Here is a 20,796-nt window from a genome sequence, read left to right as displayed (position 1 = left end):
GGTGTCCGTCTGACGAAACTGAGCCAAACACAATCTGGCACAACAGAAAACGGATCCATCCTCCATTAACTTTCAATGGTGTTCAAGACGGATCCGTCTTGGCGGTGTTAAAGATAATACAAATGTTTCCGTTCTGAACGGATGCAGACAGTTGTATTATCTGAACTGATCCGTCTGTGCAGATCCATGACGGATCCGCACCAAACGAGAGTGTGAAAGTAGCCTGAGTTTGCTGTTCACTAAAATTCCTAGGTCTTTTTTCATGTCAGTGTTACCCAGCATTTTACCATTTAGTATGTACGGGTGACTTGTATTGTTCCTACCCATGTGCATAACCTTACATTTGTCAGTGTTAAACCTCATCTGCCAATTATCTGCCCAAGCCTCCAATCTATCCAGATCCCTCTGTAGCAGTATACTGTCCTCTTCCGTGTTATTTAATATACGCAGTTTAGTGTCATCTGCAAAAAAAATTATTTTACTGTGCAAACCTGCTACAAGATCATTAATAAATATATTGAAGAGGATAGGGCCCAGTTCTGACCCCTGAGGTACTCCACTAGTGACAGTGACCCAATCTGAGTGTGTACCGTTCATAGCCACCCTCTGTTTTCTATCACTGAGCCAGTTACTTACCCACATACAGACGTTTTCTCCCAGTCTGAGCATTCTCATTTTATATACTAACCTTTTATGTGGTACAGTGTCAAATGCTTTGGAGAAGTCCAGATATACAACATCTATTGATTTGCCGCTGTCAAGTCTAGAACTTACCTCCTCACAGAAACTGGATAAATTAGTTTGACATGACCGATCCCTCATGAAGCCTTGCTGATATGGCGTTATTTGCTTATTTTCATTGAGGTAATCCAAGATAGCATCTCTTAGAAAACCTTCAAACTGTTTACCCACGACAGATGTTAAACTTACCGGCCTATAGTTTCCGGGCTCCGTTTTTGGACCCTTTTTGAATATTGGCACCACATTTGCTATGTGCCAATTCTGTGGAACACTCCCTCTCAGCATAGAGTCCTTAAATATCAGAAATAAGGGTCTGGCTTTGCCATTACTTAATTCTCTTAGGATACGGGGGTGTATGCCATCTGGTCCTGGCGATTTGTCTATTTTAATCTTTTTAAGACGCCGTTTTACTTCTTCCTGGGTCAGACAGGGCACTTTTAATGGGGAATTTACTTTTACATTCTGCATTTCATCTGACAGTTTATCTTCTTCAGTGAATACAGTTGTGTAGGTATAAAGCTGTGTACAAGCTTATTTTTTATATACTAGGTCAGGGATGGCCAACCTGCGGCTCTCCAACTGTTGTAAAAGAGTATTACACTCACCGGTAATCCGGTTTCCTGGAAGTCTCCATGACACCAAGTCCTGAGATTGACTTCCTTCTGATTGGACAGGAAAAAACACAGGAGGTTAAAAACCCCACCCCCTCCCCGTCTAGTAGCTTCCAGGTATTTTAGGACCGCTCTCCGAACATCTAATGTGTGGTAGGAGATTTCTTGTTCATTTTTTGGATTGTCACAAAACGAAGGAAGAACAATGTCTTGTGACCTATGGAAGGTCGAAACCACCTTTGGGAGAAACGCCGGATCTAATTTGAGAACTAATTTGTCCTGGAACACTGAGAAAAACGGTTCTTGGATGGACAAGGCCTGTAGCTCACAGACTCTTCTGGCAGATGTTATTGCCACCAGGAAAATAGTTCTGACAGTAATCCATTTGATGTGGATAGTGTCCATAGGTTCAAACGGATCAGAGGTTAGGCCCGCCAGTACCGTATTGAGATTCCATGGAGCTACCATGTTTTTAATCGTAGGTCTGATCCTATCCGCTGCCTTAAGGAATCTAGTTATCCAAGAATGTTCTGTTAGCTTGGTATTATATAGGGCTCCTAGAGCCGATACCTGGACCCTAAGGGTATTAGAGGATAGTCCTAAATCTAGGCCTTCCTGAAGGAATTCCAGGATTAGTGGGATATTGGCCCTGAACCGGTCGAAGGAGTTTCCTGACCATTCAGCAAATTTCCCCCATATTTTTAAGTACTTGTCATTCGTGCTTTGTTTCCTGGTCAGGAGTAAAGTGTTCACTACTTTCCTGGATAACCCTAACTTTAATAAATTGGATTCTTCAGAATCTAGGCTGTTAACTTTAGTATTTTTAGCTCTGGGTGAGTAATAGGTCCCTGACTTAGAAGGTCCGGCCTCAGAGGTAGAAGGAGAGGGGCTTCTATGCTGAGGGCTTTTAACAGCGAAAACCAACTTCTCTTGGGCCAAAAGGGAGTTATCAGAATTAGCGTACAATTCTCCTTCAGAAATTTCTGCAGTACTCTGGGGATAAGTGGAAACAGAGGGAATGCGTAAACTAAATTTGTTGTCCAATTTTGGTTGAAGGCGTCTACTGCCAGAGGATGATCCCTGGGGTTGAGGGAGAAGAACTGATTTAACTGATGATTCTTCCTGGATGCAAACAGGTCCACTGTCGGTCTGCCCCATTTCTTTATGATTAGATGGAAGGTTTCCGGGGCCAACATCCATTCTCCAGGGTCTAACGTGTGGCGACTCAGGTAATCGGCCTGAATGTTTAGAGATCCTTTCAGGTGTACCGCTGAAAGGGATTGTATGTTCTCCTCTGCCCAGGAGAAAATTTTGTTTGCTAGGCCCTGTAGTAGATTATGTCTTGTGCCTCCCTGGTGTTGGATGAAGGCCACTGCTGTAGCATTGTCCGAATATATTAGGACGTGATGTCCCGCTGACAACCGACTTGTGTGTTTTAGTGCCTCCCAAATTGCCGTCAGATCTTTGAAATTTGAGGATTGACGTTTTACATAATTCTTCCATCTTCCCTGGTAGGAGTTTCCCTGGACTAACGCTCCCCAACCCTGGAGGCTCGCGTCCGTTGTGATTACTAGGGGTAGTTCTTGTGCCCAAAATATCCCATTCTTTAGGTTGGTTTCGTTGAGCCACCAATTCAGTGACTTTCACTTTTGGATCTAAGAATATTTGTCTCTCTAGAGTCGATTGTGATCTGTTTCACTTGGCTAAAATTAATTTTTGGACTGGCCTTAGATGAAACTGTGCCCAGGCCACTGCTGGGATGCATGCTGAAAGACTTCCTAACACTTTCATGGCTTGCCGGACAGAACAGAATTTCTCTTTCTTGAAATTCCTTAAAGTTGTTTGAAGTTTCTTTATTTTTTGAGGTGGAAGAAAGGATCTTTGGGAAACTGTGTTTAAAGTTATACCCAAAAATATCTTCTGTCTGTCCGGGATTAAATAAGATTTTTCCCAATTGATTATCCAACCTAGGCTCTGTAGATGGTCCAGGACTAACCCGAGATGGATTTCTAGGGTAGCTATGTTGTCTGCAACTACTAACAGGTCGTCCAGATAAGGGATCACACAGATTGCCTTTTCTCTCAGGATTGCTATGGCTTCCGCCATTACCTTTGTAAACACTCTTGGGGCTGAAGAGATTCCAAAGGGGAGACACTTGAACTGAAAGTGTTGAATGCGTCCCTTTAATTCTATCGCAAACCTTAGGAACTTTCTTGATGACATGTGTATTGGGACATGATAGTAGGCATCCCTTAAGTCTATTGTGGCCATCACTGCATCCTTTTTTAAAAGCTTCACTGCCGACTTTAGAGTTTCCATTTTGAATTTTTGGTATCTCACATATTTGTTTAGGTATTTTAAATTTATTATCACTCCGGATTTCCCATTTTTTTATAATAAAGAGACGGGAATAGAATCCCATTCCTATCTGATTTTCTGGGACGGGTTCTATTGCGGCCAAGCTTAACAAGTTTTTGATGTCGTTTTTTAAAGGTACCAACTTGACAGGGGGAAGGGTAGTGACAACAAATTTCTGTGGAGGGGGAGAGAGTAGTTCTATTATGTAGCCCTCTTCTATAATATTTAGTATCCATGCACTGCTTGTTATATGCTCCCAAGATTTTTGGAAGGAGCTGAGCCTTCCCCCCACTGGTATGGCGTCATTGCTTGGTGTTGGAGGTGGAGGTTTCTGCTCGATTTGGGTTGAAGAGGAAATTTCTTCCCCTGCCTCCCTTTGCATAGCTCCACCTACCGGTCTTTCCTTTATCTTTCTTATTTTCAGGCTGAAAGTATCGGTCACGAAAGGGCTGCCTTTTTTGTTTGTACCTTTCCTCTGGGAAACCCCTTTTTTTATTGGTCGCATTCTCTAGGATTTTATCTAGGTCTTCTCCAAAGACATACTGACCGTGGAAAGGGAGCGCGACTAATTTATTTTTGGAAGTGATGTCTCCCGACCACGCTTTAAGCCATAACGCCCGTCTCACTGTATTGGATAGAACAGCTGTTCGGGCGGATAGTTTAACTGATTCTGCTGCTGCGTCTGCTAGAAAAGAGGTTGCCATCTTTAACAGGGGCAAGCTCTCCAATATTTGATCACGAGGTGTCTTATTGACTAGATGTATCTCCAATTGTTCTAGGCATAAGTTTAGTGTTCTGGCTACACAAGTTGAGGCGACACCTGGTTTGAGAAGGGCCGCCGTCGTCTCCCAGGTCTTTCTTAACCGCTTCCGGACCGCCGAACGCAGGGACGCGTCCTGGAGGCGGTCGATTCATTCCTCCTGGACGCATATACGCGTCCTCTCGCGAGACGCTAGATTTCCTGTGAACGCGTGCATTCACAGGATCGGAAGGTAAGCGAGTGGATCTCAAGCCTGCCAGCGGCGATCGTTCGCTAGCAGGCTGGAGATGCGTTTTTTTTAACCCCTAACAGGTATATTAGACGCTGTTTTGATAACAGCGTCTAATATACCTGCTACCTGGTCCTCTGGTGGTCCCTTTTGCTTGGATCGACCACCAGAGGACACAGGCAGCTCAGTAATAAGTAGAACCAAACACCACTACACTACACCCTCCCCCCCTGTCACTTATTAACCCCTGATCACCCCGTATAGACTCCCTGATCACCCCCCTGTCATTGATCACCCCCCTGTAAAGCTCCATTCAGACGTCCGTATGTGTTTTGCGGATCCGATCCATGGATCTGTAAAAAACATACGGACATCTGAATGGAGCCTTACAGGGGGGTGATCAATGACAGGGGGGGTGATCAGGGAGTCTATATGGGTGATCACCCCCCTGTCATTGATCACCCCCCTGTAAGGCTCCATTTAAACGTCCGTATGTGTTTTGCGGATCCGATTCATGTATCCGTGGATCCGTAAAAAACATACGGACGTCTGAATGGAGCCTTACAGGGGGGTGATCACCCCATATAGACTCCCTGATCACCCCCCTGTCATTGATCACCCCGCTGTCATTGATCACCCCCCTGTAAGGCTCCATTCAGACATTTTTTTGGCCCAAGTTAGCGGAAATTATTATTTTATTTTTATTCTTACAAAGTGTCATATTCCACTAACTTGTGTCAAAAAATAAAATCTCACATGAACTCGCCATACCCCTCACGGAATCCAAATGCGTAAAATTTTTTAGACAATTATATTCCAGACTTCTTCTCACGCTTTAGGGCCCCTAAAATGCCAGGGCAGTATAAATACCCCACATGTGACCCCATTTCAGAAAGTAGACACCCCAAGGTATTCGCTGAGGGGCATATTGAGTCCATGAAAGATTTAAATTTTTGTCCCAAGTTAGCGGAAAGGGAGACTTTGTGAGAAGAAAAAAAAAAAAAAAAAAATTTTTAAATTCCGCTAAGTTGTGGCAAAAAAAATAATAATTCTATGAACTCGCCATGCCCCTCATTGAATACCTTGGGGTGTCTTCTTTCCAAAATGGGGTCACTTGTGGGATAGTTATACTGCCCTGGCATTCTAGGGGCCCTAATGTGTGGTAAGTAGTTTGAAATCAAAATGTGTAAAAAATTACCTGTGAAATCCTAAAGGTGCTCTTTGGAATGTGGGCCCCTTTGCCCACCTAGGCTGCAAAAAAGTGTCACACATGTGGTATTGCCGTACTCAGGAGAAGTTGGGCAATGTGTTTTGGGGTGTCATTTTACATATACCCATGCTGGGTGAGATAAATATCTTGGTCAAATGCCAGCTTTGTATAAAAAAATGGGAAAAGTTGTCTTTTGCCAAGATATTTCTCTCACCCAGCATGGGTATATGTAAAATGACACCCCAAAACACATTGCCCAACTTCTCCTGAGTACGGCAATACCAGATGTGTGACACTTTTTTGCAGCCTAGGTGGGCAAAGGGGCCCACATTCCAAAGAGCACCTTTCGGATTTCACCGGCCATTTTTTACAGATTTTGATTTCAAACTACTTCGCACGCATTTTGGCCCCTAAAATGCCAGGGCAGTATAACTACCCCACAAGTGACCCCATTTTGGAAAGAAGACACCCCAAGGTAAATCGTGATGGGCATAGTGAGTTCATGGAAGTTTTTATTTTTTGTCACAAGTTAGTGTAATATGAGACTTTGTAAGAAAAAAAAAGAAAAAATCATAATTTTCCGCTAACTTGTGACAAAAAATAAAAAGTTCTATGAACTCACTATGCCCATCATTTGTGGGGTGTTTGTACTGTCCGGGCATTGTAGAGCCTCAGGAAACATGACAGGTGCTCAGAAAGTCAGAGCTGCTTCAAAAAGCAGAAATTCACATTTTTGTACCATAGTTTGTAAACGCTATAACTTTTACCCAAACCATTTTTTTTTTTACCCAAACATTTTTTTTTTTATCAAAGACATGTAGAACAATAAATTTAGAGAAAAATTGATATATGGATGTCGTTTTTTGTTGCAAAATTTTACAACTGAAAGTGAAAAATGTCATTTTTTTGCAAAAAAAAAAATCGTAAAATTTCGATTAATAACAAAAAAAGTAAAAAATGTCAGCAGCAATGAAATACCACCAAATGAAAGCACTATTAGTGAGAAGAAAAGGAGGTAAAATTCATTTGGGTGGTAAGTTGCATGACCGAGCAATAAATGGTGAAAGTAGTGTAGTGCAGAAGTGTAAAAAGTGGTCTGGTCATTAAAGGGGTTTTCCCACTTTGCTAAATCAGCCTCACCTGCAGCCAGCTCTGCTGGTAACTTCCTGGTTTTCTGCAGCTAAGGTTGGGCGGGCTTAGGCAGCTAGAGTGAAGGCCGGCCACACCTCCTTATGACATCACACTGAGTTCTTACGTGCTCGTTCATGTGAAGAGTATGACTCATCAGTCTGCAGTGTCTGTGAGGGGAATGGTCACTCAGAGCCATGTGAAGTGAGCTCAGTGTACAGTTTTACACATAAAATCTCTGTCTGATCTTTTACAAACCCATTCTGTGCATCAAAAACTATAATTCCATATAGCCCAAAAGCTTGACCGACCCCCACCCCCCAGCACTGATGCAGATTTGTTTCCATTACAGCTGTACTCCAGTTGTGTATAAACCTCACACTATGTATCTTTATAGATGCATATACAGCTCTGCTACATCTGTCTGTTTATCTCTTCAACCAGCACTGTGTCAGAACAGCAGCATATTCAGCTCTACTACATCTGTTTTTCTTTCGCCAGCATTGATGCTGACCTGCCACATATACAGCTCTGCTACATCTGTTTCTCTCTTCAAACAGCACTGTGTCAGAACACCCGCATATTCAGCTCTACTACATCTGTTTCTCTCTTCAAACAGCACTGTGTCAGAACACCCGCATATTCAGCTCTACTACATCTGTTTCTCTCTTCAAACAGCACTGTATCAGAACAGCCGCATATTGAGCTCTACTACATCTGTTTCTCTTTTGCCAGCATTGATGCTGACCTGCCACATATACAGCTCTACTACATCTGTTTTTCTATTCAACCAGCACTGTGTCAGAACACCCGCATATTCAGCTCTGCTACATCTGTTTCTCTTTCGCCAGCATTGATGCTGACCTGCCACATATACAGCTCTGCTACATCTGTTTTTCCGTCTATTTCCTTCACTATTAGTACTGTGACTGAACAGCGCTTATTCAGCTCTGCTACATCTGATTCTATATTTCACCCACATTGATTCTAAACCGCCACATACACATCTCTGCATATCTGCCCCCATAAGTACCTCCTCCATCCGCCCCCATAAGTGCCTCCTCCATCCGCCCCCATAATATAGTTGCCCCAGTGTACATACATATAATAGTTGCCCCCAGTGTCCATAGATATAATATAGTTGCCCCCATTGTGCATAAAATTCATATAGTTGCCCCCAGTGTGCATACATATAATATAGTTGCCCCCAGTGTGCATAAAATTCATATAGTTGCCCCCAGTGTGCATAAAATTCATATAGTTGCCCCCAGTGTCCATAGATAGAATATAGGTGCCCCCAGTGTCCAATAGATAGAATATAGTTGCCCCCAGTGTCCATAGATAGAATATAGTTGCCCCCAGTGTCCATAGATAGAATATAGTTGCCCCCCAGTTGTACACAAAAATGCCCCCATTGAATTTCCTATGAACCCCCCTTATTGCAGAATATACAATTATCGTTGGTCGATTAGTGGGACAGCAGATATTATACTTACAGTATCCCGTTCCTCCGACGTCCGTCCGCTCACACCGCTGACTCGCCCGAACTGTTCGGATGACCGCGCATGCGCAGCTCTAAGACGCGGTGGATATACTGCGCATGCGCGGTCGTGCGCGTTCATGTAATGGAGAGGCCGGCCGATTATTTCTTAGCTTGTAGTGTGCAGGCGCGGTGAAACGATGCGGCCGGCGAAAAGCCGGCCGTATCCATGGGACACCAGAGTAAACAAAGATTTCTAATAGTAGGTGTTTGCAGAAGATTGAAGCATTTTTTTAAAAGACATATATAGGAAGAAATGTTCACTGGGGGACAATAAATTAGGGTAAACCTATTTAATGAAGTGGGACAACCCCTTTAAGGGTGTTTAAGCTAGGGGAGCTGAAGTGGTTAAGAGACTCTCCGCTTTCCTATCTAGAGGATCTTTCAGCTGTGCAGAGTCCTCAAAAGGTAGAGCCGTATGCTTTGCCACCTTAGCTACTGGTGCGTCTACTTTAGGTATAGTCTCCCAGTCAGTGCAGTCCTCTGGACTAAACGGGTAGCGCCTTTTAATTCCCCTTGGAATAAAGGATCCCTTGTCTGGTTTCTCCCACTCAGAGCGTATCAATTTCAGGACACTATCTGGTACTGAAAAAACTGCTTTTTTCCCTTTCTCCTAATCCCCCGAAAATTTCTTGTTGGGTTGATTTAGGCGTCTTTGGCATTTCCATCTGAATGGTAGCCCTAATGGCCCTGATAAGCTCGTCGATGTCTTCTGAATTAAACAAAAAACGTTTGTATTCACCCTCTTCGTCTTTGTACCGACTCGGAGTCCGAAACCGCCAGTCCCTCAGAATCTGAGTCCAAGTTAAGTGACCGATTAATGCGGGTGTCTTGAGGAGGAGTAATTTTTGGGGGAGTTGGTTCCTTAGCTGTTAAGGCCAGCTGAACCTCCTCTTTAACTACTTTCCTAATATCATCAATCAGGCTGTAAGATTCGGATTTGACGACACTGGATGTACATTCTTTACACAGGGGTTTAGATCCTGTGTTAGACAGTCGTTTACAGCAGATACCACATTTCCTATTTTTTTTTTGTGGTAGTAGCCGAATCCTTTTCTCCCTGAAAAGGTAAGGGAGGAAAGGAAGAGCAGACCAAAACCAGCAAAACATAATATGTGCCTGAGAGCAGGCTACTCACAGTCCCTGGGTTTGATGCAGGCTCGGTTCCAGAGCCCGGCGTGAGGGGGGCACTCATCTCGACTCCCGACCGCTTCCAGGGGCGCACCTCGAGAAGAGGAAGCCGCGCTAAGCAGGGCGCCATTCTACAGGACCTGTGGGGTTTTATAATGTCCTTTACCTTTCAGGACCTGTGGCGCATGTTGATGACGTCAGGACGCTTGCTCCGCCTCCGGCGTCTGACGTCACCCGCCTGCCGGCCGGAAGGGGCACATCTCAGTGCCGATCCGCATCTTCTTTTTCCCCTCTGCATTAAGCCCTCCTGGGCCTCCGCAGAGGGAATCTTCGCAGGGGGGCATACAGTTATGCGCCCGAGCCCAGGCCTAACCGGAGGGAGAGCTGCCCTGCAGATCCGACCTCGGCCTGAAGGAAGAAAAACCAGGTTTGCCCGTTAGAGCTCCATGTACCTCTCCTGCTTCCTATCCTGATGGGACAGGAAAAACACTGGCGATGTAGGGAGGGGGTGGGGTTTTTAACCTCTCTGTGTTTTTCCTGTCCAATCAGAAGGAAGTCAATCTCAGGACTTGGTGTCATGGAGACGACTGGGGAAAACTACAATTCCCACTATGCCCTGCTGTAGGTTGATAGCTGTAGGCAGTTTGGGCATGCTGGGAGTTGTAGTTTTGCAACAGCTGGAGAGCCGCAGGTTGGCCATTCCTGTACCAGGTGCTCTTTTGAAGATAACAGAGGGATTCTTGGGAATTATGTCTCCTAGTATCGGATCATTCTTAAAGAGGACCTTTCACCGATCCTGACATTGTGAACTAAGTATACAGACATGGAGAGCGGCGCCCGGGGATCTCACTGCATTTACTATTATCCCTGGGCGCCGCTCCGTTCTCCCGCTATGCCCTCCGGTATCTTCGGTCTCTAAGTTATGGTAGACGGAGATTTCGGTCACTAAGTTATGGTAGGCGGAGTCTGCCCTTGTTCTGCTGTAGCGCTGGCCAATCGCAACGCAGAGCTCACAGTCTGGGAGGTTCTTTTCTCCATGGCTGTATACTTAGTTCACAATGTCAGGATCGGTGAAAGGTCCTCTTTAAGCACAGACCAATTCTTTTTAACAGCTCTCTTTATCTGCCCTGCATTACTGTTTAAATTGTGTGATGAAGCTCATATGGAAATCTTTATCCTCTTTAATCTTACTATTTTTTGTAAAAATTTTCCATTTATACAAAAATCAACATGGAATATCAGCAGCGGATACAATAATGAGTACAAGTAATCTATTTGGACCTGTAGAAATTTATCTAGACATTTTACAGAAGTAGAAGTACAAGTTACATGTCAAGGCCCATTCATCCATATTTAATATTAACAGTAACTACCCCACCCTTAAACCATCCCACCCACCCCGGCGATGAAACGGGCACAGCAACCAGAATAAAAGGTATATTGTATTGGAACACCAACCGACAAACTCTTGATATACTAAATATAGGCTTCATGTGCAACCGCATCAAGACAATGTTATCTATCCAACTCCACACACCTATTCTCCATTCTACATTGTGGGATTCATATGAGGACGTCATGCATCTACATAGAGCTCTGCGACCCTGCTTCCTGAAAAAAGTTCCACAGCAATGAGCTCTGTTATACCACAATGGACCTACAGTCAACCCATTGGTCCCATATTTTGTTAAACTTAGCTAGGCAATGCCTTTTAAGATAAACACCCTTTTCTAGGCAAAAGATCTTGGTCATTCTGTTCAAAAACTCAGCTCTAGTTGGGAGTTGGGGTCTAAGCCAATGTTTAGCTATTAATTTCCTGGCATGAAAGAGCAAGCGCTGCACTCCAACGCGTGAATGTCGGTTTTGAACGTCCAATATTCCAAGTACACATGTCGTCGGACCGCGCGAAACCGCAACCTGATAAGCATCTTTGATATTTGCTAGCAAACCTGACCAGAAGTTTCCAAGCCCCGCACACTCCAAGAACATGTGCAGCAAGGATGCAGGACTCACTCCACATCTTGGGCATGAAGCATCATTCCTAACACCAATCTTGAACAGAAATACCGGAGTTCTATAGTATATACCCAGTGGACAAGAAATAACTGGGACATACGCTGGCCCTCACATAATGATAATTGAGGCGTCAAGGCCAAAACTGCCTTCCATTGGTCTTCTGATATTAGGCCAACCTCTCCTTCCCACCTTCACTTGACCACTAATGTATCTTGTTTCACAGATTTCACAAACAAGTTCCTATATATGGATGATATTAAGCCACTGGAGGAGTCACTTGTGAGAGAATCTGCTGAAACAGTGGGACTGTTGTGCATGTAAGAGATATAGATTTTGCCTTTGCCTGGAATGCGTGCCGTACCTGCAAGAATTGGTAAAAGGCCGTATGAGGCAGGGCAAAGTAGTCCCTGAGCTGTTCAAATGATGTGAACGCCCCATCTCTCTGCAGCTGATACAAAAAATGTCACGCCTTTCCGTTCCAAAGGGCGAAAACCCTTCTAAGCGAAATATCTCAGGCAGCAAGGGATTTTTCCATAGGGGAGTGACCCGAGTAAATCCCTGTACAGACAGCAAATCCTGACACTTATGCCAAATCTTGTGTATCAGAGTAAGTATAGGGTGTCTCCCTAACTTATCAGAGAGGCCATTTTGTTTCAATAGGACCACCCGTGAGTCATCTTCTATAATGTGTGCTATTAGCCGGGCAGATGCGATATCCCCTGGGGTTCTCCCCCACCCCCTCAGCTGCTGCAACTGAGAGGATATACACTGCTCAAAAAAATAAAAGGGAACACTTAAACAACACAATGTAACTCCAAGTCAATCACACTTCTGTGAAATCAAACTGTCCACTTAGGAAGCAACACTGAGTGACAATCAATTTCACATGCTGTTGTGCAAATGGGATAGACAACAGGTGGAAATTATAGGCAATTAGCAAGACACCCCCAATAAAGGAGTGGTTCTGCAGGTGGTGACCACAGACCACTTCTCAGTTCCTATGCTTCCTGGCTGATGTTTTGGTCACTTTTGAATGCTGGCGGTGCTTTCACTCTAGTGGTAGCATGAGACTGAGTCTACAACCCAGACAAGTGGCTCAGGTAGTGCAGCTTATCCAGGATGGCACATCAATGCGAGCTGTGGCAAGAAGGTTTGCTGTGTCTGTCAGCGTAGTGTCCAGAGCATGGAGGCGCTACCAGGAGACAGGCCAGTACATTAGGAGACGTGGAGGAGGCCGTAGGAGGGCAACAACCCAGCAGCAGGACCGCTACCTCCGCCTTTGTGCAAGGAGGAACAGGAGGAGCACTGCCAGAGCCCTGCAAAATGACCTCCAGCAGGCCACAAATGTGCATGTGTCTGCTCAAACAATCAGAAACAGACTCCATGAGGGTGATATGAGGGCCTGACGTCCACAGGTGGGGGTTGTGCTTACAGCCCAACACCGTGCAGGATGTTTGGCATTTGCCAGAGAACACCAAGATTGGCAAATTCGCCACTGGCGCCCTGTGCTCTTCACAGATGAAAGCAGGTTCACACTGAGCACATGTGACAGACGTGACAGAGTCTGGAGACGCCGTGGAGAACGTTCTGCTGCCTGCAACATCCTCCAGCATGACCGGTTTGGCATTGGGTCAGTAATGGTGTGGGGTGGCATTTCTTTGGAGGGCCGCACAGCCCTCCATGTGCTCGCCAGAGGTAGCCTGACTGCCATTAGGTACCGAGATGAGATCCTCAGACCCCTTGTGAGACCATATGCTGGTGCGGTTGGCCCTGGGTTCCTCCTAATGCAAGACAATGCTAGACCTCATGTGGCTGGAGTGTGTCAGCAGTTCCTGCAAGACGAAGGCATTGATGCTATGGACTGGCCCGCCCGTTCCCCAGACCTGAATCCAATTGAGCACATCTGGGACATCATGTCTCGCTCTATCCACCAACGTCACGTTGCACCACAGACTGTCCAGGAGTTGGCAGATGCTTTAGTCCAGGTCTGGGAGGAGATCCCTCAGGAGACCGTCCGCCACCTCATCAGGAGCATGCACAGGCGTTGTAGGGAGGTCATACAGGCACGTGGAGGCCACACACACTACTGAGCCTCATTTTGACTTGTTTTAAGGACATTACATCAAAGTTGGATCAGCCTGTAGTGTGTTTTTCCACTTTAATTTTGAGTGTGACTCCAAATCCAGACCTCCATGGGTTAAAAATTTGATTTCCATTGTTTTATTTTTGTGTGATTTTGTTGTCAGCACATTCAACTATGTAAAGAACAAAGTATTTCAGAAGAATATTTAATTAACTCAGATCTAGGATGTGTTATTTTTGTGTTCCCTTTATTTTTTTGAGCAGTGTATAATATAGCCATGGATTTGGAATGGATAGACCCCCTGCTTTTCCTCTCTGTAATATATCCAACCGGATCCTGACTCGTTTCCTACGCCAGATCAAGCCTCTAAGCATTCTATCTATCCTTAAAAAAACGTGTTCTGGAATCCAGACAGGGGAATTACGCAAGACATACATAAGCTTTGGCATGAGAATCATTTTAAGGAGATTGCGGAACACGCGCGGACACCATCCGTGTTTTGCGAACCGCAAAACAAACCACGGTCGTGTGCATGCGGCCTTACTCTGATTTGTGTGCACATTTTGTTCCATACCTTTCTGTGCACAAAGCTCTAGTTCTTTCCCATTATAACCCTTCTCCAAAAACCTGTTTTGTATCATATTACTTTGTTCCTCATAGTCATCAATATTAGTGCAATTCCTATACACTCTCTTAAACTGCCCCTTCGGAATGTTTGTGATCCAGGGTTTATAGTGGCAACTAGTAGTGGAAATATAAGCATTGACATCTGTTGGTTTGAAGAATGTATTGGTTTTTAGTTTACCTTCTTCAGAAAAAAATAGTCAGGTTTAAAAAAATAATAATAAATCTACAGAATCATGGCTTACATTTCCTGTAAACTGCAAGTTTCAATCACTTGCATTTATGTAACATAGAAAATCCTCCAAACCTTCACGTTCTTCCCTTCATATTCACAAACAGTCGTCTATATACCTTTTCCACACAATCAATTTCCCGTTTTTATTTGTTCTTCCCAATACAGTCCTTATGTATTTATCTTCCCATGAGGCCATAAACAAATTAGCTAAACTGGGGGCGAATTTCACCCCCATCACGGTCCCAGTGCACTGTAAATAAAAGTTACCATCAAACAAAAAAAGTTAAAAATTGTGACACAAACAAAAATCTAAACAATCCAAAATAAATTCCCCTTGCTTAAACGTCATTGCTGGACCTTTTTCAAGACAATCCTTAATTGCATTCATCCCTTTATCTTTGGGGATGATGGTGTACAAGGATGCAGCTTCAACTATGGCTAATATATTTTCTGGGAATTGATCAAAACTCTTTATCAACTTCAAAACATTTCCTGTGTCTTTCAAATAACAAGAGGTCTTTCTCACATATTTTTGCTGAAAAAAGTCCACATATTCAGTAACACGGCTGGTTAGAGAATTAATCCCAGATACAACTGGTCTTGGAGGGGGTCAATAATACTTTTATGAACCGTGGGTAAATAATAACTGGAATCGCTGGATGTTTCATCTGTAGAAATTCAAATTCCCTCATATTAAGGATCCCCGTTTCCTTGCCCCTCTCCAATAATACATCCATTTGTTTCTTATACTCTGGGGTTGGATCTGCTTTCAATTTCATATGCGTGTTGTTTTATGGATTTTGTGAGTACAATAAATCAAGTTATTTCACTATGTCACTATGTTAGGCCGTGTCTTTTTTGATTTTTAGGAGATTTGAGCATCGACCTTAGTGGGAACCAAACTGAGGAATCACATCAACAGATACCTTTTGTCTCCTTCAGTGTGAACTGCACTCAAGTTGGAGCAGCGCGGTTTTCTATATTATATACATTGGTTATTTGTGAAGGGTACCCACCTCACAAGAAAACCTGCAGCGCAAAAGGACAATACTGATCTGGGGACTGTAACTTTTGTTGCAGATTATTGTCTGTGTTTGTAAGTGTTTATATTTGATTTTTTTTTCCAGTTTTTGGGGTTATTTTTATTTATACTTTGATAGCAACCCATTCCCGTTTACATGAGGTGATGTGCAGCCAATTTCTGGTGTGCTGTAATGATCTCAATGTCAGATTGGTAGAGGTCCAACTCTCAACACCATCACCGTTCAGCTGGCTCCTTTCAGGTCCAGCTTGTACCGGCGGTCTAGTAACTGCCACTTCCGTTCACTAGTATGGGATAAGCAGTGTGCACCACCAATAAAAAAGCCAAATGATATTCAGATGAACTTTTGAAAAGGCTGCGGCACTGGACCCCTTCAAACAGTGGATCGATGGGGCTGCCGGGAGTCAGATCCTGCCAATCAGCTGCTTGGGTGTAGCTTCATTACTAGAGTCAGAACCACATAGCACCACCAACCTGGTAGTACAGGGAGGTGACAGGCAGTCGGTGGAATACGGGCAATATACAGAAGATAGCAGTCAGCTGGATAAGTCTTCCACCAACATCTGCCCTGACTCCTGGATACATACATCAGTGCTTGTGTACAGCAAGAGATAGATCATTCTTGTCTTCCACTACCCCTCCCAAAAAGGTGTCAGACATTGGCGGAAGGGTCTAAAGATCTCATACTTTATACTGTCAGCCGATTACATAAACCTTTATGGAGTTAGCAGACCTTGATCTACAGATTCAGGCAGTCCTGCAGAGTGAGATCCCCTTGGAGGACCCCAAAGGTGGATATGTGATATGGTGCCAGCCTGTTACAGGTTCTCTGTGCTGGGTGAATGTGTGGCCCTGGTAAAACATATGAAATCCATCTCCAGCCAGGGGAAGGTGCACGACATACTCACCAAAGTCATACAAGGAGCTGAGCACGGAGTCCAGCTGGTCCCGCACTTCTGTCATTGTGAGAGGCTTGTGCCAGTCCTGATGAGAACTGCCCTCAGTGCAACATCACACACGTGGTTACTTCCCGGCTACAGCTGAGCGGAAGCGCTCCCTGCAGAAAGATTGTCCTTCAGCGGCTGCCGTAGAATCCGGCCGCAGAGCTGGCTGGATGTTTGTCCCATATGAGGCTTCCGTAGCTGTCAAAATGGCCCTGCCCGTGACAGTTGTCGTGCTCTCCACCCCTTCCTGTGCTTCTGTATAACACGTTCCTACCGTGTGAGGGGAGCCGGTGATGACAGTGAGATAGAGCGCCCACTGAAGTTGGAGGGCACCGATGGCAGGCGCTATGGGCACACCGTACTTAGTAAGTGCCTGTTACACCGGGCGGAGGCAGCGGGCGCTGCCAGCTTGGTGGATGTCTGGTGCCTGTGAGCAGTGCTATCTGATCTACTGTATGTAGTGCTGGAGGTGGTGCATTCATCCTTCTCTTCACTCACTGTAGAATTATAATATGCAATGAAACAAACATACCGAATTCTCCCCTGTCTGTCATGAGAAATAACGTTATGTAGTTGACTGAGATTAGCGATGTGCTAATGTCAGCAGTACATAACATTATGCTTTATAACTCCCTGCCTGACGCCGTTCTCTTAAAATAAAAGGTGCTATTAGGGCGTTGCTTTAGCACCTAGAGGCTCGGTCTACGCACCCTTTGGCACGCCCAGGTCCCATTGACTGACTTTCGAGTTCTCCTCAGTGTCACGTAAATCTCGCGCCTGCGCCGTCTTATTTAGTATTCGGCGCAGTGAGTGAAGGACATGCTCCTGCTGCCGGCTTCCTCACTGCGCCAAAGGAAGGAAGCCAGCACCAGGAGCGTGTCCTTCACTCACTGCGCCGAATACTAAAAGGGACGGCGCAGGCGCTGGATTTGCGTGACGATTTGGAGAACTCGACAGTCAATCAACGGCACCTGGGCGTGCCAAAGGGTGCGTAGACCGAGCCTCTAGGTGCTGAAGCAACGCCCTAATAGCACCTTTTATTTTAAGAGAACGGCGTCAGGCAGGGAGTTATAAAGCATAATGTTATGTACTGCTGACATTAGCACATCGCTAATCTCAGTCAACTACATAACGTTATTTCTCATGACAGAAACCCTTTAAAGGGAGAAATTATCATGAGTGGAAATGACTGTTTGGCTTGAGTTTGCATTGCTGTTGTTTGCACCAAATGTATGAAATGTCACAAGTTGTTTGGTGCAGATGTTACAAAAAAAATCTGCACAACTTGCTGTTGTGTGATCATTTTAGGGTTTTGATGTCATGTTCATTGGTCACGCGGCCTAGACGCGGCGCAGCCCCATTCAAGTGCATGAGGCAGAGCTGCTATACAATGTACAGCGCTATGGTTGGTAAGATGGTAAGCTGATTACTAGGGTCCTGATATTGATGACCTATCCTGTGGACAGATCTTCAATATCGAAATCTCAGAAAACCCAGTTTAAAAGGCATCTGTCAGCAGATTTGTACCTGTGAAACTGGCCGACCTGTTGATTTATGTTGGTCCCATGTTCATATGTGTCCAGATTGTTGAGAAAAACATAGGTGGTCCTTTGGTCTAGAGCAGGGATCAGCAACCTCCGTCACCCAAGCTGTTCAGAAACTACAACTCTCAGAGTGCTACATTCACTTCTATGGGAGTTAGAATAGCAGCTGAGCATGTGTGCATGTTGGGAGTTGCAGTTTTACAGCTTCTGGAGTGCCAAAGGTTGCTGATCTCTGGTCTGTGAGTTGCAGGAATAATCTGTTAGGCCCCTTTCACACGGGCGAGATTTCCGCGCGGGTGCAATGCGTGAGGTGAACGCATTGCACCCGCACTGAATCCAGACCCATTTATTTCTATGGGGCTGTGCACATGAGCGGTGATTTTCATGCATCACTTGTGCGTTGCGTGAAAATCGCAGCATGCTCTATTTTGTGCATTTTTCACGCAACGCAGGCCCCATAGAAATGAATGGGGCTGCGTGAAAATCGCAAGCATCCGCAAGCAAGTGCGGATGCGGTGCGATTTTCACGCACGGTTGCTAGGAGACGATCGGGATGGGGACCCGATCATTATATTATTTTGCCTTATAACATGGTTATAAGGGAAAATAATAGCATTCTTAAGGCTACTTTCACACTAGCGTTCGGGTGTCCGCTCGTGCGCACCGTTTGAAGGGGCTCACGAGCGGCCCCGAACGCATCCGTCTGGCCCCAATGCATTCTCAGTGGAGGCGGATCCACTGAGAATGCATCCGCCTGCCAGCGTTCAGCCTCCGCTCCGCTCAGTGAGCGGACACCTGAACGCTGCTTGCAGCGTTCGGGTGTCCGCCTGGCCGTGCGGAGGCGAGCGGATCCGTCCACACTTACAATGTAAGTCAATGGGGACGGATCCGCTTGAAGATGACACTATATGGCTCAATCTTCAAGCGGATCCGTTCCCCATTGACTTTCAATGTAAAGTCTGAACGGATCCGCTCAGACAACTTTCACACTTAGAAAATTTTCTAAGTTTTAATGCAGACGCATCCGTTCTGAACGGATGCGAACGTCTGCATTATCGGAGCGGATCCGTCTGATGAAACATCAGACGGATCCGCTCCGAACGCAAGTGTGAAAGTAGCCTAATACAGAATGCTTAGTAAAATAGGGATGGAGGGGTTAAAAAAAATAAATTATTTAACTCCCCTTAATCCACTTGTTTGCGCAGCCGGCATCTCTTCTGCCTTCTTCTTTGCTGTGCACAGGAAAAGGACCTGTGGTGACGTCACTGCGCTCATCACATCAGGGATGTGTACACATTCTCAGGGATGTGTACTATCGCCGTTCCTGTTCTCTCTGTACACGAATGAGTGCAGATTGGAGGAGGCCTCAGTTAAAGTCATCAAGTTCGCAGATGACACCACACTCGTGGGCCTGATTAGCGACAGCGATGAGCAGGCCTACCGTAAGGAAATCGACAGGGTCAGCAACTTATTCTAAACAATCTGGTTCTAAACACCACAAAGATGGTCGAGCTGGTCATCGGCTTCAGGAAGAAAAGGGTAGTTCCCCCCCGACCTACATTGACGGATCTGAAGTCGCAAGGATGCCCAGCGCCCGCCTCCTAGGCACGACAATCTCTGAGGACCTATCCTGGCGTCCCAACATCTCGTCCATCATAAAGAAGGCTCACCAGCGGCTATACTTCCTTCGACAACTGAAGAAGTTCGGAATGGCACAGGACCTACTGAAGTGCTTCTACTCCTGCACCATCGAGTCGGTACTGTGCTCCTCTCTTCTGGTTCCGAGCACGATCGACTGTGTCGTGTTTGGCGAATAAAGCTGATTCTGATTCTGACATGGTCCGTCACATGATCCATCACCATGGTGATGGATCATGTGATGAGCGCAGTGACGTCACCACAGGTTCTTTACCCAGGTCCTGAAGACAGAAGAGATGCCGGGCTGCGCGAACAAGTGGATTAAGGTGAGTTAAATTTTTTATTTGTTTTTTTAACCCCTCCATCCCTATTTTACTAAGCATTCTGTATTAAGAATGCTATTATTTTCCCTTATAACCATGTTATAAGGGGAAATAATACAATCTACAGAACACCGATCCCAAACCCGAACTTCTGTGAAGAAGTTCGGGTTTGGGTACCAAACATGCAGATTTTTCTCACGCGCGTGCAAAACGCATTACAATGTTTTGCACTCTCGCGGAAAAATTGCGCATTTTCCCACGACGCACCCGCTTCTTATCCGGGCCAAAAACATGACGCCGTGTGAAAGAGGCCTTAGGGATCCGTATTAGTTAATTTTTTTTCATGGAACAGATGGTGCCAATATATTTAAATGGTTTTTCATATTTCTATTTTTTACATGCATCTTTTTATGTGATTTCTCCCCCCCCCCCCCCCCCCCCCAATACACAGCATGTTCCAATGTATCCATATTGCTTTGGTTTTCAGACACCAGATTAAATGTAAAATAATTTCCGCACAGTTTACATTGCGTACTTGCTTTATTACATCTGTATTTTAGCAATATTGCAAGATCCGTGTTGGGAGTCATCAGTATGTAATCGGTGGGGGTCTGACTCCTGGCACCTCCACCAGTCAGC

General features: G+C 45.1%; 2 protein-coding genes across 3 annotated transcripts in view; one reads left to right on the top strand and one right to left on the bottom strand.

Moving 5' to 3' along the window:
- Positions 1-16,805, bottom strand: part of C4H1orf131 (chromosome 4 C1orf131 homolog) — a 45,740-nt gene extending 28,935 nt beyond the window's left edge. The window contains exon 1 of the mRNA XM_040429353.1: positions 16,617-16,805. Coding sequence (XP_040285287.1) covers positions 16,617-16,671 — 55 coding nt within the window. The 5' untranslated portion in view covers positions 16,672-16,805. The remainder of the gene's footprint in view (positions 1-16,616) is intronic.
- A 34-nt stretch (positions 16,806-16,839) lies between these two features.
- Positions 16,840-20,796, top strand: part of GNPAT (glyceronephosphate O-acyltransferase) — a 119,028-nt gene continuing 115,071 nt past the window's right edge. For both annotated transcript variants that reach the window (XM_040429352.1, XM_040429351.1), the window contains exon 1: positions 16,840-17,017. In XM_040429352.1, the coding sequence (XP_040285286.1) occupies positions 16,988-17,017 (30 nt within the window). In that variant the 5' untranslated portion in view covers positions 16,840-16,987. The remainder of the gene's footprint in view (positions 17,018-20,796) is intronic.

Source organism: Bufo bufo, chromosome 4, assembly GCF_905171765.1.
Source record: "Bufo bufo chromosome 4, aBufBuf1.1, whole genome shotgun sequence".
NCBI classification, from domain to species: domain Eukaryota; kingdom Metazoa; phylum Chordata; class Amphibia; order Anura; family Bufonidae; genus Bufo; species Bufo bufo.
Note: the sequence above shows the minus strand (reverse complement) of the source record. Positions and strands in the feature narration are given on the sequence as shown.